Below are 23,201 nucleotides of genomic sequence, written 5' to 3'. Positions count from 1 at the left end.
CACCAGGGTCAAGCTTTTGAGTTCTATTTTGTTCCCACTTTTTTTTTTCTTACCTATCCCCAGAACATCACTTCATGTATGATCAAGATAAAATGCACCCTCACATGTTACCTATACCAACTCTTAATAGGAATCTGATGCAAAAATGCTACTTTGCTAAACCAGAGCATATTGTAGTACATTTATTTCATAACAGGCAACCAAAATTTAAGCAAGTAATTTATAATATAAAATCATAATCAATGTAGTTTTATATATATATACACATATGTCTATTTGGAGTCAAGAAAATTTCAATTCCCATTGGCATGTTAAACTAAGAGTCACTATAGCAATAGAGGTATTTGCTATTGTGCTCTTTAAATATTGCCTGTTCATTTCCTTTTTCTTTTCATTCTTTCTTTTCTTTTCTTTTTTTGAGAGGGGCACCTAGAGGTGCTTAGTGCTTATTCTTATCTCTGAACTGAGTGAACAGACCTAGTGGTGCTCCAGAGATAATACGCAGTGTCAGGAATTGCTTCTGAGCAGGCCCCAGGTAAGCACTTTGCTTGTTCTCTGGCCCCCATTTCTGCTTTCTTAATAGTGTCCCTACAATTAAAGCTTTTGACTTTTTAGTTTGAATTACACTGGTTCTTCTTACCATCCAAAGGTAAAGTCTAAACATGCCCTTCGTTTTGTTGAGTATAATGATTCAAGAACTTTCCCCCTTCAATGATCTTTGTGACTAATTGCATTGTCTGGCACTTGAGGCCATGTTTTATTTTTTATGTACTTAACTTTTGTACTTAACAATATAACTAGTATCCAAATGCCATTCACCCTTCTCATTCACAATTGCAACACATGGGACAAAAAAAACTCATAACAAATAAATATTTTAAAGTACATATTATTACTTTTAACAAGTGTAGTTTAAAATTTGATTTGCACATGAATAAATTTAGCAATTAAAGCAAATAATACAAGGTATTGCTACATAGAGTTTGTTATCATTTTTTCTACATACAATTTAAATGAGAAATCAGTTAAGACATTACTTGGCTCTTATTTTATTTCACTTCTTATGAATTTATAATTTTATTACTCCATTTTATTGACTAGAGTGATAAAACAGTGGGTAGGGAATCTGCCTTGGATGTGGTGGACCAGGGTTCAATTCCTTCGCCCTTCTTGGAGAGCCCAGCAAGCTACTGAGAATATTCCACCTGTACGGCAGAGCCTGGCAAGCTACCTGTGGAGTATTTGATATGCCAAAAACAATAAACACCCAACAGTGATTACTTCTGACTTTGTATTCAGGACCACTCCTGGTGTGGCTCAGGGAACCATCCTAACCATCCTAGTGCCTGGGATAAAAACCAAGTTGGTTGTATGTTAGGCAACTTGATGTATGCCCTATGCTCTGTAATTATGGAAGCTTGAGGGAAAATAAACAGCTGAAACTAAATCCAGTAGAAACAATAAAAAAGTAAAAATCAAAGCAGCAATAAATTAATATCAAAATGGTAATATAAGATTGATTATTTTAGAGGTGATTATTTAGTAAGAGGTGATTAGTTGATTCAGTAACACATTTTATTGAGGATTTATTGAAAAGAAAAAAGAAAAAACTCCAAAGATTTAATCAGAAATTAAAGTAAAGAGGTTAAATGGATCCCACAGATGTACAAAGGATTTTAAGAGACATCTCTGAGCATGTTTCTATTAATCTGGAACAAAAACAAAAATATAAATTCTTATAATTACTTGACATTTTAAGTTTGAATTGGGAAAAAATTGAAGACCTGAACTAATTACAAACAAGGAAATTGGTAATAAAAACCATCCTCCAAACAAAAATAATACATAGTGTTATAAAGATGAGAAATCAAGAAAAAATTATCTGACAATCAATAAATAATATAACAATACTACATCAACAAAAGACTAAAAGTGACCAAATTAACATATGTGGAGAAAATAAGTTCCAATACTCACTTATTATAAAAATGATGCAATAAATTAGAGATAGAATGAACACTCCTAAACATTTAAGTATAATCCATTTGTGAAATATTCTAAGCTAACATAATATTCAGTGGTGAAGGAAAGAAAGATTTTTTTTTTTTTTTTTTTTTTGCGCCATAAGTTCATACCTTCTCAGCGGACCCACAAAATGTCGGACACCACGCCTTCTCCTGGAGAGGAGAGAGACTTGAAACAGCCTCGGGATACAGGGCCAGCCCCAGCAGGGGCCGGCGGCTCCGCTCCGGCCGGCCGGGTTTTCGGCCCGGGTGCCCATGTCTCTGCAGAGCCGGTGGATGTGGAACGAGCAGGAACCAGAGACAGCTTTAGGAATTGGGGTTCCAGCAAGTGCTTGCACCCATGTATGGAGACTGTGAACTAACTTTGGCTACATGCTGTTCCAGGAAGGGAAATGATTCATTTTCAAACTTAAATCTTCGCGGACTTAATTACTATAATACAGAAATTGTAGCGGCCGCGCGACATTTTATCCTTCATTCTCATCAGTGGAAAACTTATTATCAAATATTTCCCTGTTAATAGAGCTGTATTCTTAGGGGATAAATTCCAACAAAAATAGTGAGTCTGTTTTGAAACTCTAACAACAATAGTGAGTTATGTGTTGAAATCTGGAATGTAATCAAGGTAAAGAGAAAAGGAAGTGAAATTATCACTCACATACGGGGTGGGTTGTGGGGTGAGGGGTGGGATGTATACTTTTTGTTTGTTTGTTTTGTTTTTGCTTTTGTTTTTGTTTTTATTGGTGGTGGAATATGGGCACTGGTGAAGGGATGGGTGTTTGAGCATTGTGTAACTGAGATATAAGCCTGAGAACTTTGTAACTTTCCACTTGGTGATTCAATAAAATAAATTAAAAAAAAAAAAATAAAGTGGACTAGAAGATTTAGAACCAAAGCCATAAACTATGTTTGGAAAACAGATCAAATATCCCAATGATTCATCTTCCATGATAAGAGAACCAAAACAAAAATAAACGAAGGTCATTCTTAAAAAAAAAAAAAAAAAAAGAAAGATGTTTTTTGTCTAGGATCAAGTTGTGTACTCACACCAATACTGTTTAGCAGAGTACTAGAAATTCTTTCCTAACAAATTAGGGTAAGTAAAAGAAATACAATTTTAAAAACAAATTTCATTACTGTGAGGAAAATTAATGAAATTAGGAGTAGATGGTGGGGCAGGAAACAGTATGAAATAGTAAATTCAGAAAACAGGTTTACCTTTCCCTACTTATTTGAGTAAGTTTGATTCATGATTATAAATGCACGAGCACACACACACACACCTACACACATACACACATGTATGTGCTCGCGTGCACACACACACACACACACACACACAGAATGATTTCGTCATATGGGTCAAGTGGCGCCCCATCAAAATAAAATATTTCTGATTCTAAATTCAAGGCAATTGTGAATGCTGTGTTATTTATAAAAGGGTTTGTCACCAATGTAGTTAAGTTAAAGTACTCAAGGTGAAGAGTTTATCCTGAATTATGTAAGGGACTGTTAGTTCAGCAATAAATATCTTTATGAGAAAAACATAGATGGATGAGAAGGAGACGATAGTGATGTAGCTACAAGAAAAAAGTGCTAAGTAATATGAGCATCCAAGCTGCAGAAGCTAAGAGCAATTTCTCTACTTAACCTCTGGAGGGAGGACAATCCAATTTGCACTTGTGTTTCAGACTCTTTTCCTTGTAAGTTTAAATAATATTTAAAAGATTTTTTTCTTGTTGTTTACAAACTGCTGTGGTGAAGCACTTTGCCAATGAAAATTTTCTATTAAAATTGCAAAAAACTTATGACTGAGGAAAATAAATGATTCTTCTACTTTTAAATATCTCTATAAAATAAAAATATATATTTATGAAAATATTTTATATTATATTATTCTGCGCATCATCGTTGACTTTTTAAAAAAAATTTGTGGCTTTCCCTGCAGTGTCTGGGGATACCAGTGTCATTCCCAGTGACAATATTCCTCCAACCAGGAAGGATGGTTCCATGCTAAGGCCTAGTTATATCGCACTGCTCAGTGCCAGCAGTGTTGGGGTTTACCAGAATCACCCTGTTCAGAGTGTTCAGAGCCATCCAGTGCTATACCCAGTACTTTTGATGTAGGGAGGGTCATGAGTGTCAAGGACCAAATTAGGGCCCTTGTTCAAGCATAGCAGACATCCCTGCCATCTGAGTTCAGTTCTAGATTTCTCTTTATTTCTTTACCCTATGACATTCTGAATATTGGAATGATGTATCTTATGATATATTCTGGAAAATTTCTAAATGCCTAATCAAGTATATTAGTTAATGCAATATTTGTTGGATGCATAAAAATTAAACAATGGCCAGCTACATGTTCTCTCTTTTTCTTACCCACTTTTTGTGTATATGATAGATTACATTAAAGCTGTAGCAAGAAATCAATGTGCTTAATGAGAAGTGTTATCAGAGAAATGGAATCTACAAAATGTTGTGAGCTACATTCACTTAAATGATTGCCAACAAACATCAGCTGATTGATAATACTATCACTAGAGTAAGTAAAATTCCTCATAAATTATAAGGTGACCATAAATAATCTCAATAATACATAACTGCAAAATAAGAAGTATCACTAAGTCATTTATCATTTGAGCACTTAAAAGTTGTTGAGTAGCTCCTTTGTGTCAGAATATTGTCAACATGATAACACAAAGTTTAGTAAGCAAAGAAAAGACTCCTTGCTCAGTTTCCAGTCTGAGAAAAGAAAAGTTAATACATTTTATTATGATTTATAAAGTGTGCAGCTATTTGACAAGGAATGCAAAAAGAAGACAAGTTTAGAGTTAAATTATTTCTATTTTCAAGAGAACATCTGAAAATTAGGTAAATCAAGTCAAGGAAAAAATTATTTTGGTAGACATAGAGAAGTGTTTGACAATGACAGTGATAACATTGAGAGAAGCTAATAGACTTTAGAGTTTGTAGTGAATCAGGGGGAATAATTGGACATTTTAATAGAAAACTAGATTTTTAGAGAAAGAAACTCTGGATATAATTTGAAGTGCATATTTAAAGTTAACATCCAGATAGTGTAGCCAAGAGTAAAGTTTGAAGATAAGAAATGAAAAGTTTTCTAACTAAGGCAACCACAGTGGAAATGGCAGAATTAATTTAAAATGCATTTAATGTTCCCATACTAAACTCAAGTTGGAAAAGGTAAGTCCACTCTCAAAATAGATGAGAATAGGCTACCTGGTTGTCCCAAACCACACTCTGCCATTGCTATCACCACTTGGGATGTGGGAAGAAGGCCAAGGCCCAAAGGAACCAAAACTTGAGAAACTGCTTATTGGAAATTTAATCTATGATAGATAAACTTTTTTACTTTGAAACTAGAGATGATGATTAAAAGAAAGATCTGAGAAACAGTGCACATTTACAGATTGTATGGTAATGAGAGACCACCAAACTAGACATCAGGGATTCTGGTTTTGTGTCTTTGTGTTGATGAGATAGATAGATGCAGTAATGTGTGCTTGAACACACAAGGTTGAGGTCATGTACTGGAACCCAGGAGAAATATTTCTAGAGCGGACTCTGTAAAGCCTGCTGTCCATCTAACTGTGAAGGAAAATATTATTGGTGACATTAATGAAGCTACAGGTCCAAGAGTGAAAGCTTGCCACAAGTGGAAGGGTGGGCAGAAAGCAGTTAGGACAGACAAAGGACCAGTAAAACAATCAGGGTTGCAAATAATCACCCTCCACAAGCTGAAAGTAGGTAAAGGGATATGCCTGATAACCTCTCAATACCTATATTTCCAACCATAATACTCAGAATGCCAGAGAGGTGGGCTAGCGCAGGGGATGGAGCAGGTGGGAGGGTTGCAGGAGGGAAGCTGGGGACATTGCTGATGGTCAATTTACACTGGTGAAGAGATAGATATTCGAACATTGTATATCTGAAACCAAATCATGAAAATCCTGTGACTGTGTATCTCAATTAAAAAATAGCATTATTGTCCCATTGTTCATTGATTTGCTGGAGTGGGCAACAGTAACATCTCCATTATGAGACTTTTTATTGTTTTTGGCATATCAAATATGCCACAGGTAGCTTGCCAGGCTCTGTTGTGTGGGCAGAATACTCTCAGTAGCTTGAGGGGGAGGGGTTGGGGATGAACTCCAAAAAAAAAAAAAAACAAAAAATTTCTCACATCATCTTCATACTGCTTTTCCCGTACACATCAGAATGATTTACTGGTGCTTTATAAAGTAATTTTTATCTCTGAACTAAATCATCATGTAAAGCAAAAATCACATTTTGGTGTTATCTTTAAGAACCATAACGAACTTTTTATTGTATAATCGGTATGTCATCATCTCCAAATGTGTTGGGGCTGGACTGAGCTATCAGGGCGAGCCCATGTATACTGTACCGTGCTACAGACAGGAACATAGGGACCCATGAAAATGGGCAAGACTTCTCCTGTGTCCTGACTGGTTTGGATGAAGCTGAACATTTTCCCCCTTCAAGCTGCCTTCAGAAAAATAATTTCAGAATACTGAAAAGAGCAGTTTTTCCTTCTCTCACAGAAGCCTGGCTGGTCTCTGACATGCAGATGGTGTTAGCCAGGCCTGACCTTTGATATTGTAAATTGTAGATTTCAGGTGCAGGCCCAGCTTTGTCTTTGGGATGCAGATTTCAGGTGCCTGCCCAGTTTGTATTTGAAGTGGCAAGCACAGCCTAGTCTTTGGGATGTAAATCCAGGTGCCTGTAGAAGGTTTCAGTTTTGGTTTTGTATCTTTCCCTCCTCAGTTCTGTATTCTTTTCCCGAGGCTATAGGCCTACCCATACAAGGAAACAATATGTTTCCATTGTCTCAATGTTCTCCCTGTAACATTTTTTGATGCCTTTGGTGACGTCACTGTATTGCGCCCTTTAGGGGTACCATGATCAATAAAAGGAGGTCCACGAGGCCCTCTGCCTTTGCTAAGAGCCAGAGCGAGCCTTAGTCCTCCAATCAATGCATTTCTTCCGCGTTCCTATCTCAGCGCCTCCGATTGCACGAACGTTCACGCAACACAAATGCTAGAAATAACCATCTATTAAGAGTCCCTTTATTAAAAACACACCTAAGAATAAAGGAAAAAAATCAGTGGTAATTCAACAAGCACTGGGAAAGTATTACAAAATAAATGCTGCCCGTCAATTTGAAAAATTTCAAATATAGGGTTAGAGATGTAATATAGCAGGAAGGGGAGCTGCCTTATACACAATCTACCCATGTTTGATACCCAGCACCACATATGGTAACCTCCCCACAAACACATATGCACACACACACACCACATACACACACACATACTCAGCCCCAACCAGGAATGAAACCTGAGAAAAGAGACAAAATTGAGCCCTGAGCATTGCTGGGTGTTGCACCACCCCCCAAAAAAAAGCAGAAAAAATTAGCCTTGATCCATTTTATCTGAATGATCTTATGATTGAAAAGAACATAAAATTTTATTATGTTAAGAGACCACTTAGCAATCAATTAGATACTATACACAACTGAAAAACCTATACAGGCACTGATAAAGAAAACAAAAGGCCCTTCAAGTTTTGAAATGACAGGGCCCGGTGATGGTACAGTGGGTAGGGTGCCCACTTGACAATTAACAATAAATAAAGAAAAATAAAGAATATACAAAAGAATAATTTTAGAGACTACTTTGAAAAGCATGGTAAAATTGAAGTAATAGAAGTTATGGAGCATAGAGAAGAAAAAGAGGAGAGGACTTGCATGTGTAATTTTTGATAATCATGATTGCTGTTCAGAGGTACCACAATATTACTGTGCATAACTATGAAGTAGAAAAGGTTCCTTCGAAACAAGCAATGCAGTCTGCTGTCTGCAGAGAGGTCAAAGACAGGGATCTGACAACTTTATGAATTGTGGTGTCAATTTTGGAGGTGGTGAAGGAATCTTTGGCCTTGGAGGAATCTTTGGTGAAATAAGAGGTTATGGTGGTAGAGATGGCGGCAGTTATGCAGGAGGTAATGGATAAAATAGATTTGGAGGTGAAGGTGGCCGAGGTCCTGGTTTTAGTAGTGGAGGAGTTTATGGTGGTGGAGGACCTGGATATGGAAACCAACATGCCAGATATGGTGGAGGTTGTAGAGGATATGATGGCTACAATGGAGAAAATGTGGCAGTGTTAACTAGGGTGATGATGGGAACTATAATGGATTTGGAAATTACACTCTGCCCTATAGCAATCAAATTATGGAACCAGGAGAGGGGGTAGTGTTGGTGCTCAGGCAGACCCTATGGTACTGGCGGAAGTGGAGGCTATGGCAGCAGATGGTTCTAAAACACAGCAGATAAGGGCTACACTTCTTAGCAGGAGAGTGAGCAATGAATTCTCAGGAATACTGCAGATTACTTTGAGATACTCATTCCAAGTGCATGTAAAAATCTGCCATGGAAGCAGTGATCATCCATAGTCAGAAGAAGTTACTGCAGGTTAAACACAAAGCCCTTCTTGTTCAAGACTGTACAGTCACAGTTTACAAAAGGGTAGCTATTGATGAATTTAATTAGTGTCTATTAGGTTTATATTCCTGAGGTTTTTTTAATCTGTTGCAGCAGCTCTGTCTATTTATTTTCACTAAGCAAGTATATTATCCTGGAATTTGTGGCAATGGTTGGTACCAGAAATAGAAATTTAACTAATTTAACTTAAAAATACAATAAAATTAAACACAGAAGGTTTTATGATATTAGAATTGAGGAGAAAAGAAAATACTGCAAGGAACCCCCTGGACACAGTGCTAGGAGTAAGCCTGGGGCTTACTAGGCTTCCATACCCACCTCCAAAAGTATCTAGAGGCATGAAACTAACTGATGGCTTTAAGACATTTTGAGAAATGAATTATGACATTATGACATGCAGCACCAAAATATTCTTGTAAGTGTGAATATGATATTGAGGATTTTTGTTCTTTCTTGGCCAACAATCTCCAGTGGAGCCCCAAACCTCCTGAGCACCACTTGGAAGTACCTTCCCCAAGCCAGAAATAAAAAGAAATTTTTATTAATTATCATTTGTCATCTCCTGCACATACATGGACTGGAACGATAGCATGCGGCTGAACCAGGTTCGATTCTTCCATCTCTTTTGGAGAGGCCTGCAAGCTACTGAGACTATCCCACCTGCACGACAGAGCCTGGCAAGCTACCTGTGGCATATTCGATATGCCAAAAACAGTAACAAGTCTCACAATGGAGACATTACTGGTGCCGGCTGGAGCAAATCGCTGAACAAAGGGGATGACAGTGCTACAGTACTATTATTTGCCATGTTACATCTTTGAGCTATGTATGCAAATACATACTTATAAATAAAAACGCTCATAACATGGCCTATTATCACATATGAAATTTGGTTCTGCTGGAACAAAATCATTGATTCATTTGCTTCTTGTATGTGTGTTATTTTTTTTTTCAACATGATGCTCTGCAGTAAATGGAGATCAGTGAATATAGTGAGAAACATTTCAAATGATTTAAGACTAATAAGAAGGAAAAATCCTGGGGCAAATTAAAAAAATAGCAGAATATAAAAATAAATTCCAATGAAATAACAAGTGAGATAAATAACTTGTAGAGTTTAAGGACAAATAGAGAGTTTGGAGTTGCTCAGATTCAAATTCAAATGGATAATCTCAAATGGTAATATTCAATTAATATGTAAAAATGTAAATAGCATAATAAATCCCCTTAGATAATCTCACATGAAGGTAGAAATTACTCTTTATTCTTCTTTTTTGAAAGACTATCAGTATGATTATAAGTGCTTTTCTCTCCAGCAGAGATACTGCATTTACTACTAATCAACGACTATAAACAATGTGAGACTTCCAAGAATAAGTATGAGTTAACATTCTCCTGCTTTGTACTGCTGTGGCCTCGATTCCTAATAGAATAGAATGACTGCAACAACAAGAGCCCTTCTGAACCCTGAGATGACCTTGGAGATGAAACTCAGACCCTTGAAATGACAGAAAATGAGATGGAAGATGGAGTTCCAGACGTTTCACAGAACAATGATGTCACTCATGAAATATACTATAAACTATATATTTTATGAAAGTCTAAACTTATGTCCTTTTACTGTACTAACTTGCCTCACATCCACATAGTGCTAGACACAATTCCTAATACAAGATAGGTGAAGAAAATAAAAACCAAAAAAAAATATTATGAATGAGAAAGCAATATTAACTAACAAGACTACTCATTTTACAGGAAACTTTAGAAGCTCTAACCTATCATCTTAGTAATGAAACCAAAATGTCATTTGAAGAAAAATATTTTCATAGAATATTTAAATAACTTTGAGTTTAATAGAGTTTCAGACTTGGCAAATAAAATATAACACACAAATTAATTTGCATTTCACATACACAAAGTCAATTTTTATATAAGTATATAAAACCTGTTTTATGTTGCTAAAATGTAAATTTACCTTGGAGTCTATATTTAAGTTGTTGAAATTTATATACAAAAACAGTTATTTTAAAAAAATAGTATATTCATGAGGCATTATTAAACATAATAAATTATTATCATCTTTATCAAGCTACTTGATAGAGAAGGAAAGAAATAACAGGTTTTATTGAACACTTAAGATGTGTCATTAAAGTTAATGATAGTATCTCATTAAAAATGAAGTTATTGTAGCTTAATTTATTTAATCATGTTCAGTGTAATCTCATTGATAGTTTGTGGCAAAACTTGAATTGGAGTTTAGGATTATGTGCTATAATCTGATCTGAAAGATGAATATAGATCAGAGTTTTATATAATTTAGTAGAGGGTAAAAATTACAGATGTTATAAATAAGAAAAAGATAATTCCCAGGACTTTTATGCCTTGCTTACTCTCAGTAAAAATAAAATAAAGGAAAACAAAAAAAATTCTATTTGACTGTTTACTGAAAACTAATATAAACAAAATAGTGCTCATACCTTCAGTCCTCTCTTTCCTTCACATCTAACTACAGACCCTTTAAATAAATTCTATTTTATTTCCTTTATTCTCTTCTAATCTATATATTTGTCTCTAAATTCTTTCATTCCTTAGTTGTTTCCCTTTTAAGAGGAACTTGCAAAATGGGAGTTTTCTGGAGAAAAGTAAGATCAATACGAGAATCTTGTTCTATATATCAGTGTTTGAAATTTTCACTCCTGGCCATTTCTGATCAGATCAAGATTTGGGCTCAGAAGCAGTCATAAAAGCACTGGAATTACAGCTTGTATACCAAAGTTCTATCCAAGCAGGAAGATAAAAATTTGTTTTCTTTCAGGAATTGGGCAAAAAAGAGCTTAAAAGCATACAGAAAAAAAGAAAACCTAGTGTGAACAGATAAATAGTATCGGAGAGAAAGCAAAAGACTAATTTTAGAACAAGGATTAATATACCTTTGTTAATGAGGAAATAAGACATTTTAGTTCATAGAACTACATTGAATATAGGTTTTAAAATATCTTCGAATATCTATAGGTAGAACTGAATAAAGCATATTCTATGTGATCCCCCTACTCCATCAACACTGTATAAAATATAATTAATATAATACCTTATTTCTAATGTATCAGAAAGCTATATGCCTATGTTTAGTGAAACATAAATGATGAGGAAGAGAAGAAAAAAATAGAGAAAACAAATAATCCAATTAAACTGAACATTTACAGTGTTATTCTTGTTGCCAACATTAAAAGTATTTATATCACAACATATATCACAACTTTACATACACTAATATGTTCATTCAACTATCTTCAATGAATAAAAAAAAGGTCCTAGATTTGTACTTATAAATATAAAATCAAATAATGTGCTTAAAGGGACATAACGCTCTAGAGACTGAACATTAATTAGAATCTAGACAATTTGGATCTCCAGTCCATGTTATAGATCACTATGTTATATTTCTTCTGGGAGTTCCATGATATTTTTTAATTAACTTTGAACAAAACAGAAAATTGGCAAAATGAGAGGTTTCAGACATCAACAGAGTATCAATCCCACACATATAAATTGTATATATCAAATCTACCTGTAAACAATAGGGGCCAAAATTATTTGAATGTATTTTCCAGAGAGCAACACACCGACCTATGCTGCTTAAATTCATAATCTAGTGCCATCCAGTATGAAAATATACCATTCTACATGATTTTAGTCCTTTGCAATCAAAATGCACTCACTTATTGACAAGGTAAATATAAGCTAAATTCTGCTAACATATATTCAAGAATTAGTAAGATCGGAGGGTTAATACAGGAGGGAAGGGGCTTGTCTTGCATGAAGCTGACAGGCATTGAACCCTGGCATCACATATAGTTCCCAGAGACCCACCAGTAATAATCCCCAAACAAAGAGCCTGGAGTAAAGTTCTGAGAATTGCTAAATATGGCCCCAAAACAAACAAAAAAAGGAAAAGAAAAATGAGAGAGTATTTCAGATTTTCACTGAATATTTTTTACATGAAAATCATCATTTTCCCTATGGGGATTGAACCAATTTGGTGAAAACAGAGAATATGCTTCATAGGGTATAAATGTCACATTGGAACATTTTGAAGTCTTAGCTTATAAGCAAAATGAGTTTATATTTCACTATTGTAGGATCATCTTGATCTTCCAACATAGTATAAATCCATATCTTATTATGGAAAGTACATTTTAAGGAGGTTATACCAAAAAGTAACTAAGCAAGTACTTTTAGTGACAAGCAAGTACTATTCTAGAGAGTTTTAAGCATGAAAGAATTTCAATATTTCAGGAAGAGCATAGAGTACAGTCAACTTCAGGTAACCAGATGTGCAAACTACTTATTAGGAACAGCAGACTGAAGATCTATGAAAAGAGATCAATGATAAACAATATAGTTTTAAATCACTGATATCCTTGAATGACGAATTCTGCTCTTCAATGCTCACCAGCAGAGATGAATGGGGAGAGAGTATTCTGAAAAGCAATCATTTATGCTTGTTCATAAAATTAAATTTTGTTTAACAGTCTCTTTACTGGAATCCTATTCAATTATTTGTTTCTTCTCTAAGACTGAGAAGGCTATTTAAATTAGATAACTGATTTCCATCTTTGGAAACAATAAATAACTGACAAAAATATTTGAAAACATTCACAAAAGTTGTTGGCATAGCAGAAAGCCCATAAAAGCTGATAAAATATGTACCACACATAGTCCTAATCTTTCCCTTTCTATATATTTATATGGTGGTTTATTTTAGCAGATATCACAAAGCAATAAATATAAAACATACCATAACAGCATGTTTTATAACTTATTTTACATTTAGCTATATTTGTAAGTTAATGAATTATCACTGTCACTGTTATCCCGTTGCTCACCCATTTGTTTGAGCGGGCACCAGTAATGTCTCTCATTGTGAGACTTACTTGTTACTGTTTTTGGCACATTGAATATGCCACGGGTAGCTTTCCAGGCTCTGCCGTGCGGGCATGATACTCTCGGTAGCTTGCCGGGATCTCCAAGAGGGAAGGAGAAATCGAATACGGGTCGGCCGTGTGAAAAGCGAACACCCTATGGCTGTGCTATCACTCCAGCCCTAATGAATTGTATTTTTAATAAATACAATTTTACATTTTTTCATTAAAAACAAAAGTAATTTGAGAAACTGAAGAGCTTTCAAAAAAGTTTGAATATTCAAAATATGTTTAAATATATTCTGAGATTCTTTTTGACAGGTTGGTAGTGGATTTTATGTTATAAATTATGAAATCTTATTCACTCCAACCAAATATGCCTTAATAAAAAATTGAAACTTTCTAAGGATCAAGAATTTTTAAAAAATCAATGTAAAATATATCTCTGCTATTAAACACACTCAAGTAATTCAATAAAAAGCAATTTATTGATGCCTGGTAGTTAACTATTTCACAGATTTCACAGAGCCATAATCTTTGTTTATATATTTCAATTTCCTAAAACTGAATGAAGAATTTTTATATGCTAAATTCATAATATTTATTATGCACTTTGTATATGCAATTCATCTTTTTTTAAAAACATTGAATCACTGTGAGATAGAACATTACAAAATTGTTCATTATATCATTTCAATCATACAATGTTCCAATACCCATCCTACACCAGTATAATTTCCCAGCACCAGTGTCCCCAGTCTCCCACCCCTTCAAGCCATGCCCCCCACAATGAGAGAGGGAAAGAAAGAGAGAGACAGGAAAGGTGCCTGCCACAGAGGCAGTTGCCCAAGACATAGTCACAGGAATGTTTCCACTTTTGTAAGTAACAGCATTATTCATAATGTAGTTTTCATAGTTGTTTTTTTTTCCTTTAACAATTCAGTGAGGGGCTGGAGCGATAGCACAGCGGGGAGGGCATTTGCCTTGCACGCAGCCAACCCGGGTTTGAATCCCAGCATCCCATATGGTCCCCTGAGCACCGTCAGGAGTAATTCCTGAGTGCAGAGCCAGGAGTAACCCCTGTGCATCGCCAGGTGTGACCCAAAAAGCAAAAAAAAAAAAAAAAAGCAAAAAAAACAAAAAAAAAACAATTCAGTGAGCCATTTTAAGCTTTCAAACCTCATCATTCAGATACATGAACCTCCTTTCGTTGTCGGAAGGAGGCAACGGCTGATTGTGCTCAGGGTTACTTCCAGCTCTGTGATCAGGGATCACTCCTGGCCATGCTAGGGCGTCAGGATGTGCCAGGGATTATGGGGGTTGGCTGAGTGCAAGGCAGAGTCCTACCCATTCTAGCCCATACATACATAAGCCTCTGGAAAATAATCCTGGAAGCTTTATAACAAATATATATGCTTATTAGAATATAAAAGATAAAATTTAGCTATAACAATACATGCATAGAATCCAAAATATAATTTATAATCCATAAATCCATAATATAATTCTCAATGTGTCTTGAATGCTCTTAAGAGATTAAATGTTCTATGGTGTTTTTTTTTTTTTTCAGTCTTTAAGAATCTTCCACAGATCGTCTGAGAAAAACTTGTAAGGCACAAAAAAACTTTGAAAAAAAGTATGCACTTTCTTAAAACTTAAAATTTCAGTCTTTTTCTATCAATCTAGAATATTAGTAAGTATCACTCTAGAACATTAGTAATCTGTAACAAGTTTGGATGAGCCTCTAATATTTATCTTTTAGGAGTCTTTTATGAAGTGGCAAAGAAAAGTAGATAAGGAACGGTATTCTTAATTCCTAACTACAAAATAATTAGAATTTATCCGCAAAGAGATCACAGAAGAGCAAAATCAGTATAGCAAAGAATTGGCCACCTGACCTCCAAGGACATCTGAAAAAATTATTTTTGTTTTGTTCTTTGTTGAGGACACACCCAATTGTGCTCAGAACTTATTCCTCCTGTACTCCAGAATGAATCTGAGTTGGTTCTGTGCAAGGCAACTGCTTTAAGCCCTGTACCACCTCTTCAGTCCCAAATAACTTCAATGTAGCACTACTGTTCCTTTGCTCATCAATTTGCTCAAGCAGGCACCAGCAACATCTCCATTGTGAGACTTGTTGTTACTGTTTTTGGCATATCGAATACGCCACAGGTAGCTTGCCAGGCTCTGCCACATGGGTGGGATAATCTTGGTAGCTTTCCAGGCTCTCTAAGAAGGACCAAGGTATTGAACCAGTCTGCTGAGTGCAAAGCAAATGCCCTACCTACTGTGCTATCGCTCCTGTCCATAAAATTTTTAATTACTCTTACTCTTAAAATCTTGGATGATGTTCACTTCTTAATACAAAAGTTGAACATCTATAAAAGAGGAAACTGAACTTACACGTAAGGGTCTTACCCGCTTTATTATCTTTCTAGCCCTACTGTACTTTCATTTTAGAAAATAATACATATATTTGAATATGTTTTATTGTTTTCAAACATAATGAAGTACGAAACAAAAACTGTCACTACCCAGTTTATGGCTTCTCAAACAATTTTCAGGCATAATAGCAAACACAGAGAGACAGATCATGAGTTATTTCAGAAACTCTGACTTTGAGGTTTAAATTAGCATAGTTTCCATTAACACCATGCTACATTATCTGACTACCATACTTCAATTTAAAGATTGATTTAATCATTTCAAGTGATCTTAGTGCAGCCCTCATATCCAGAAGTTTCTGATAATGTTCTAATAATTGATTCACTTCTATATATATGCAATATTCTTCAAGCTCTTCCTATTTCATCAGGCTAGACAGTATCATACAAAACATATAAATGAAAGCCATATTTAACTTTACAATACTCACATTGATGTCTTCCAGATCTAAATTATTTAGAATGATGTTATTTCGTTTCCAGATGATCGGGGGTCTCAAGGTCCCCTGAACCGCACAGCTCAGAACAGCACTTTGTCCAACAGTTGTTGCGGTAACGCTAAGCTTCTGATCTTCAGGCAGACTCAACTGGATAACCTCTGTAAGGATAAAGTGGCAGCAGCATTGATGAGCATATAGTTCTGTGAGGTTAATCATTATAAAGTTTCTGAATACCAACAATTAGGGCTTTCATTTGAATAAAATGGAAAAGGAAGCTCACAATGAAATGAAAGAGAGTAAACTGTTTCCAATGAAAGGTCAGAATGACATTTCAATTTAATTGATTGACAAGCATTCTCAGGAGGCAAAGAACTATTAAACATGAAATAAATATCAGAAGTAGAGTTATAATAAGCCTGGCAGATTGCACCCAAAAGAGCATTAAATTATTTAACTGCCAAATCTACATGTAGTGTGTCATCAGCATTGAATAAAAATGATGTTGTTTATTCACTGATAGATTTACATTATAGGTGAGGTGAGATCATTCCTGGCTGGTTTCAGAGAACACTACCATAAATGAATAGGTAAAATGCATCATTCTGATGGGAAACATAAATTGGCTCTAAAGAAATAAGATTTATTTGGGAAGTTAAAGGAGGAAAAACAGAAGTTCACCAACCAAATACCAATTAAGTAAATATCTGTCTGCTGCCTTTATTTAATATAGTTGGTATTAAAGTGAATTCTTGATACTTACATTTCAAGTTAAATATAGTATTAAGATTAGATATACTCCTCCAGAAATTTATGTTAAAGGTGATTATTTTTAATCTTGATGTTCCTTTCATTTTCTGTTTTCAGATCATCTTAAAGGGTTACAGAAATCAACAACTATATCAACTCCAATTGTCATGAGATGCTTCAGATAATCTCACTCCTTCTTATTCAGATCAAAACTGCCCTTCACTCTAATCTAATATCTACAGTTGTTGTGAGTCCTGCATTTTTACTTTATTCAGTCTCAACTAGGTTTAAAATATCACAAATCACCTTTTAAAAAAATTGATCACCATGATTTGCAAAGTTCTTCATAATATAGTTGTTTTAGGCATTCAGTGTTCTAACAGCAATCCTGTCACCAGTGTGACTTTCTCTCCTGCCCCAATAGCACAAAAGTTTACTTTTGTGCTATTTATTTGTTGTTAAAACAAAATAACAAATGGAATTATCAGGAAATAATCAATAAAAGTCAATCTGTGATAATAAATCTCACTCTGGTATACTAAAATCATTGTCTAAGGATTTTACCGGGCTGGTTGATCCTTCAGCACTCATTGTTTCTGTCCATAAAGCTTGGTGGGACTCTATGCAACTTTCCAACCAAATTTGCTGTGCTCCTACTGAGCTGTTACTGCTGTGAAATTTGGAGGTGTTGCATGGCCACATATGTAATCACATGCTCTATGAGCTGTGGAGCTGGGCCATTTATATGCTGGAGAATGCTGGTTCTGGGCTGCTGGGCCTAAACATCAGGGAGGGGGTTCTCTCTGACCCTGTTCCCTGATGTCACAGTTTCCAGTCTGCAGATTGATCAACATGACTGATTTGGCCACTTGGTGGCTTCACAAGATTCAGAAATCACTGTTTTTGAGAGAAATTTACTTGGTGGGGAGTAGTGCAGGGAATAATTACCCCCCACACACACACACACGCACACATCGCATTTTTCATTGGAGGTTGAGTGAGAAAAGTGCTGACCTTTCATTTGTACTGAATATGATCAAATATAATCATTGCCATATCTTCATTAGCTCAAAGTAGAGGAGTGACTGATCCCATAAAATACATCAAAGAAAGCACATGGAAACGTTCTATGAGATTGATTTCAGTGGTGTTTGCAGTAATTAATTCCATTGGCAAAGAAAACAAAAGTAAATAAGTGGCTGGGAAGATAGCACAGCCGGTCAGGTTCTTGCCTTGCACACACACAGCTGCTCTGAGTTTGATCTCAGGCACCCTGAGCATTGCCATGAATGAAGCCTCAGCGCAAAGCCAGGAACAATACCCTGAGCACTGCCAGGTGTGGTCAAAAAACAAACAAAAATTAAATCAATGTGATTAAATAAAGGTGAAAAATTTCTGCACTACAAAACAAAGACTAAAACTGAAAGACATCCTAAGTGGCAGAAATATTTGCAGACAATGCATATAGCAAAGAGCTAATATGCAGATAATATGCATCACAAAACAACAACAAAAACAGCCCTGTCAAAAATTGGTGGAAGATGTGAACAGACACACTTTTAGAGCAGATATCCAGATATCCATAAAGCATATGAAAAAATGTTCAGCATCAATAATTAGCAGGAAAGGACAAATACAATCATCAGCAAACCATCACCTTACACATATGAGAATGGCTTATAAAAAAAAAAAGTTCACTAACACTGTTGATGGGGATGTCCCTCATGTCCAACAACAGATGAGTGATAGAGAATTCATGGTATAAACACAAGATGGAATACTACTGAGTAATAAGTGAAGATAAGATCACTGTATCACTGTCATCCTGTTGTTCGTTGATTTATTTGAGCAGACACCAGTAAAGTCTCTATTCCTCCCTTTCTTGAGATTTTAGCAGCCTCTCCTTACTCATCTTTCCCAAGGATTGGAGGCTCTTTCAGGGTCAGGGGAATGAGACCTATTGTTGCTGTTTTTGGCATATCGAATATATCACGGGTAGCATGCCAGGCTCTACCCATGCAGGCAGGATACTCTCGGTAGCTTGCAGAGTTCTTCAAGAGGTGTTTATGTGTGTGTGTGTGTGTGTGTAATATATCTACATATTACTCTCCATGATTTGTTGCTTACTTTCTGAACTCCATCAAATATGGTGTAGTATTTATGGAAAATGGGTAGGAAGTGTCTTATAATGTCTGGAAAGTGGCCTGGAGCATGGCGGCAGTTGGGTAGTGGAGGTCAGTTGCCAAGTCTGGGTCCCTTGGGGTGGTAAGGGTTCTCACACGCCCCCCGTCTGGGGCTCCCCAAGTGAAAACAGCCTGGCACAGAGTCCAGTGGCATGGCTATGAGGGTCTCATTTTATGCTCCCATCTGGGAGGAGCAGCCATTGAGATCTGGAGGGTGGCCGATGAGGAGATTATTGAGATGAGAAGATAAGATATTGCCCTCATAACTGCATCCATGTAGTTGAGAAGGTTCGTAACTTATGAGATAATCAGAAGGAGACACAAATACTGATGACCTCATTTATACAGCGTTTAAAAAAACAAAGCAAGGGAAGAGACAATGTCCAATGGACAAAAAATACCCAAAAACATTAGGCAGTGACAAGAGAGTTGAAGTTATTAAGCTGGGACCTGAAAAATCCAAAGAGCTCTTGTAGAAGGAAAATTTGTGTTTTCATGATATATATGATATGATAACATTGTATCCCTGAAACATAAAAATGTTTATACTCTTTTAAACTCAATAAATTAACCATAATAAAATTATAAAATGTTACATATGTAATAAGTATAGGATATAGTAATGCTTATATTTTATAAATATATAACTGTAGATAATGACTTTATCCTAAAGAAAAAAATTGGTAGAAAATAAAATTCTGAAAGTGAAAGTAATAATATATGCCAAAAGTTCTGAAAAGTATGAAAGTACTTATAATAACAAGTATAATTAAAGACCTCTTACGGGGCCGGAGCGATAGCACAGCGGGTAGGGCGCTTGCCTTGCACGCGGCCGACCCGGGTTCGACCCGGGTTCGATCCCCGGCATCCCATATGGTCCCCCAAGCACCGCCAGGAGTAGTTCCTGAGTGCAAAGCCAGGAGTAACCCCTGAGCATCGCTGGGTGTGACCCAAAAAGAAAAAAAAAAAAAAGACCTCTTACATTTAAAACTAAAGTTCATTTCTTGTAATGAAATTGCAGGATCCACAAGTTATGCAGATATATGTAAAATAAAATATTTAATATAATGAAATAAGTTTTTTGAGAAGAACTGCAACTTTTTCTTTATTAAAGTAATAAGGACAAAATAGTATCATGCATATAATAATATTTTGATAATACTTCAGGTAATTTTACATGTTAATAGTAGTCTCATTTCTTTTTTAATTTAATTCATAATTTTGATATTTCTCTATAGTTTTATAAACATAGAACGATTACCATTCAACTTTTCTGTTCAATTATATGTAATTTCTGTCAAGTAAATTATAAACACTTTATTATTAGATAAAGTATATGTATAATAAGTTTTTCAATCAGTGATATATTTGACATTAACAACTTGAAAATAAATCCTTTATGTGTGCTAATAATATCTCTACTTGAAAACTAATTTAACAAAAGTTGTATTCAAAAGTTTTAGCTGGGTACCCAGAGTATTCAAGATAATTTTAACTTTTTCTTTGGAAAACTTCAAGGGCATAGACAAGTGGATGACTTTAATATAACAAATATATAAACTAGAATAACATGGCATATTTTAAATTATATTATAAAACTGCCCTCAGCACTGTGTAATCCCACCAATACCCAACATTCAGAGACTATAAAACCAAGCTCCCAGGAGGGAGCCCCCCAGCCTGACTGTCTTCACCAGGGCCCCTCAGAGAGGGACGGGTTGCCTTTCCCTACCTGCCCCAAGCAGAACCTTGACAGTTGAAGACCTCCGGAAGCCAGCCACAGCCATGCTCAAGGCCACTCTCCACACATTCGGATGTGCCTCAAGAATGAAGGAACTGGCAGAGGAACCCATGTGTGCGGAACCCAGGGCTAAAATCTCCAAGCCTGCCCGGATTGAGACTGAGCCTTCTCCACCCAGACCCCCCATTTTCTAGTAGCTTGGCAGCCACACTCACAAACTGCCCCCAGCACCGTGTAATCCCACCAATGGCCAACATCCTGAGACTATAAGACCAAGATCCTGGAAGCACGTGGCCGCAAAGTGGCCGCTCAACATCTAATAGCCTTGTTCTCCCTCTTGGGGAATCTGACAAGCTACCAAAGCTACCAAGAGTCTATTACCCGCACTGGAGAGCTTTGCAAGTTCCCCATGGTGTATTCATATCCCAAATACAATAATATATATATATAATATATATACCTCTTAGAGAGCCCGGCAAGCTACCGAGAGTATTCTTCAAACATGACAGAGCCTGGCAAGCTACCCCTGGTGTATTTGATATGCCAAAAACAGTAACAACAGATCACATTCCCTTGACCCCGAAAGAGCCTTCGATCGTTGGGAAAGACAAGTAAGGAGAGGCTGCTAAAATCTCAGGGCTGAGTGTAATAGAGATGTTACTGGTGCCTGCTCGAGTAAATCGATGAATAACAGGATGACAGTGAGAGTGATACAGTGATTATTAAACTAAAATTCTGTTGAGTTATTTCTTGTAGAAATAATGAAAAAAATGAAGCATTTACTAATGAAGAAAATTGCCAGAATTTACTAAGAACTTAATATTTGTCAGTCGTTGTATTTACACTTAGTCTTTACAACTAACTTGTTATAAGCTATGATCCTTATATACTTTTCTATTCTTGCTCTGATATTTCAGAAAGAACTCATTCATGAAGTTCCACCCACTATCTTCAGATCACATCAGATAGAAACTTACCCTTAACATATCAATGGTGGCAAAAGCAAAGAAACAAGTTGTTCTGGCCTTTCATTACAATTGATAAGGAGAGAACAAACACGCTATCTTTTGATAATTTATAAAATAACTATCTTTAAAAGATGTATGTTGCTAATAATGAATATTGAATTATGTGGAAGATCAAATTATGAATCAATGAAACTCCCATTTGCAATATATATTATTATGCCTGCTTTGATTATTAATGTCCACTGTTTATTTTTTGGTTTGGGGCCATAGATGGGAGTACTCAGACTCCTGGCCCTGTGCTCAGGAATCACTCCTTTTAATGTCTGGGGGCCATGTACATTGCTGGGGATTGAACTGGAGACAGAATGTATAAGGCAAGTGCTCTAATCTCTGTGTTAGCTCTGTAGCACCAAATGCCCACTATCTAATATTTTTGACAAGATATTTAATTCCATACTAATTTTCCTACTATTTCATACATTAAAATTAAAAACAGTCTTCAGAATATTGTAAAGATAAACTATTGTATTTCTAAATAGCATCACAATACTTGGTCTTTAGTAAATTTTGAATGTGCTCTCTCAGTTCTTACAAAGTAGGACTATTAAAGTATTTTTAGATACAACAAATCATTTCACCATGTTTAGAAATATAACTTCGTTTTAAGCAAGGTATAGTTTATGTAATAATGAACGGGTTTCAATTTTAGTGATAGGTATCACTAAAGTATGAGTAGAACAATTCACTATCAAGATTGTGGATTTATTTTTTGTGACTGTGTTTATATTTATCTTTGTAGACTACTTAATTGTCCTTGGACTTAAGTATATGCATATAAAATGCTAAAATATAGAGATGAGAAACCCTACTTATAAAAATTTATTTATGAAACTTATCAATAAATTATTGAAACAATTTTTTTCTGTATGATGTGTTAGTATAAATATAATTTGTGATTATAATAATCGACTGGAGTGATAGCACAGCGTGTAGGGCGTTCGCTTGCACGTGGCCAACCTGAATTCGATTCCTCTATCCCTCTCAGAGAGCCCAGCAAGCTAGGAGAGTATCGTGCACGCATGGCAGAGCTTGGCAAGCTACCCGGGGCATATTGGATATGCCAAAAACAGTAACAACAAGTCTCACAATGGAGACATTTCTAGTGCCCGCTCAAACAAATCAATGAACAAT

At 35.7% G+C, this 23,201-nt stretch overlaps 1 protein-coding gene across 4 annotated transcripts in view; it reads right to left on the bottom strand.

Annotated features, from left to right (window-relative positions):
- FSTL5 (follistatin like 5) overlaps positions 1 to 23,201 on the bottom strand; it is a 693,844-nt gene that overhangs the window by 230,086 nt on the left and 440,557 nt on the right. For all 4 annotated transcript variants that reach the window (XM_055144641.1, XM_004606146.2, XM_055144642.1 and 1 more), the window contains exon 7: positions 16,363 to 16,529. In XM_055144641.1, coding sequence (XP_055000616.1) covers positions 16,363 to 16,529 — 167 coding nt within the window. The remainder of the gene's footprint in view (positions 1 to 16,362; positions 16,530 to 23,201) is intronic.

Source organism: Sorex araneus, chromosome 7 (genome assembly GCF_027595985.1).
Source record: "Sorex araneus isolate mSorAra2 chromosome 7, mSorAra2.pri, whole genome shotgun sequence".
Lineage (NCBI taxonomy): Eukaryota > Metazoa > Chordata > Mammalia > Eulipotyphla > Soricidae > Sorex > Sorex araneus.
The sequence above is the reverse complement of the archived record's forward strand: the minus strand, read 5'-3'. Positions and strand labels throughout refer to the sequence as shown.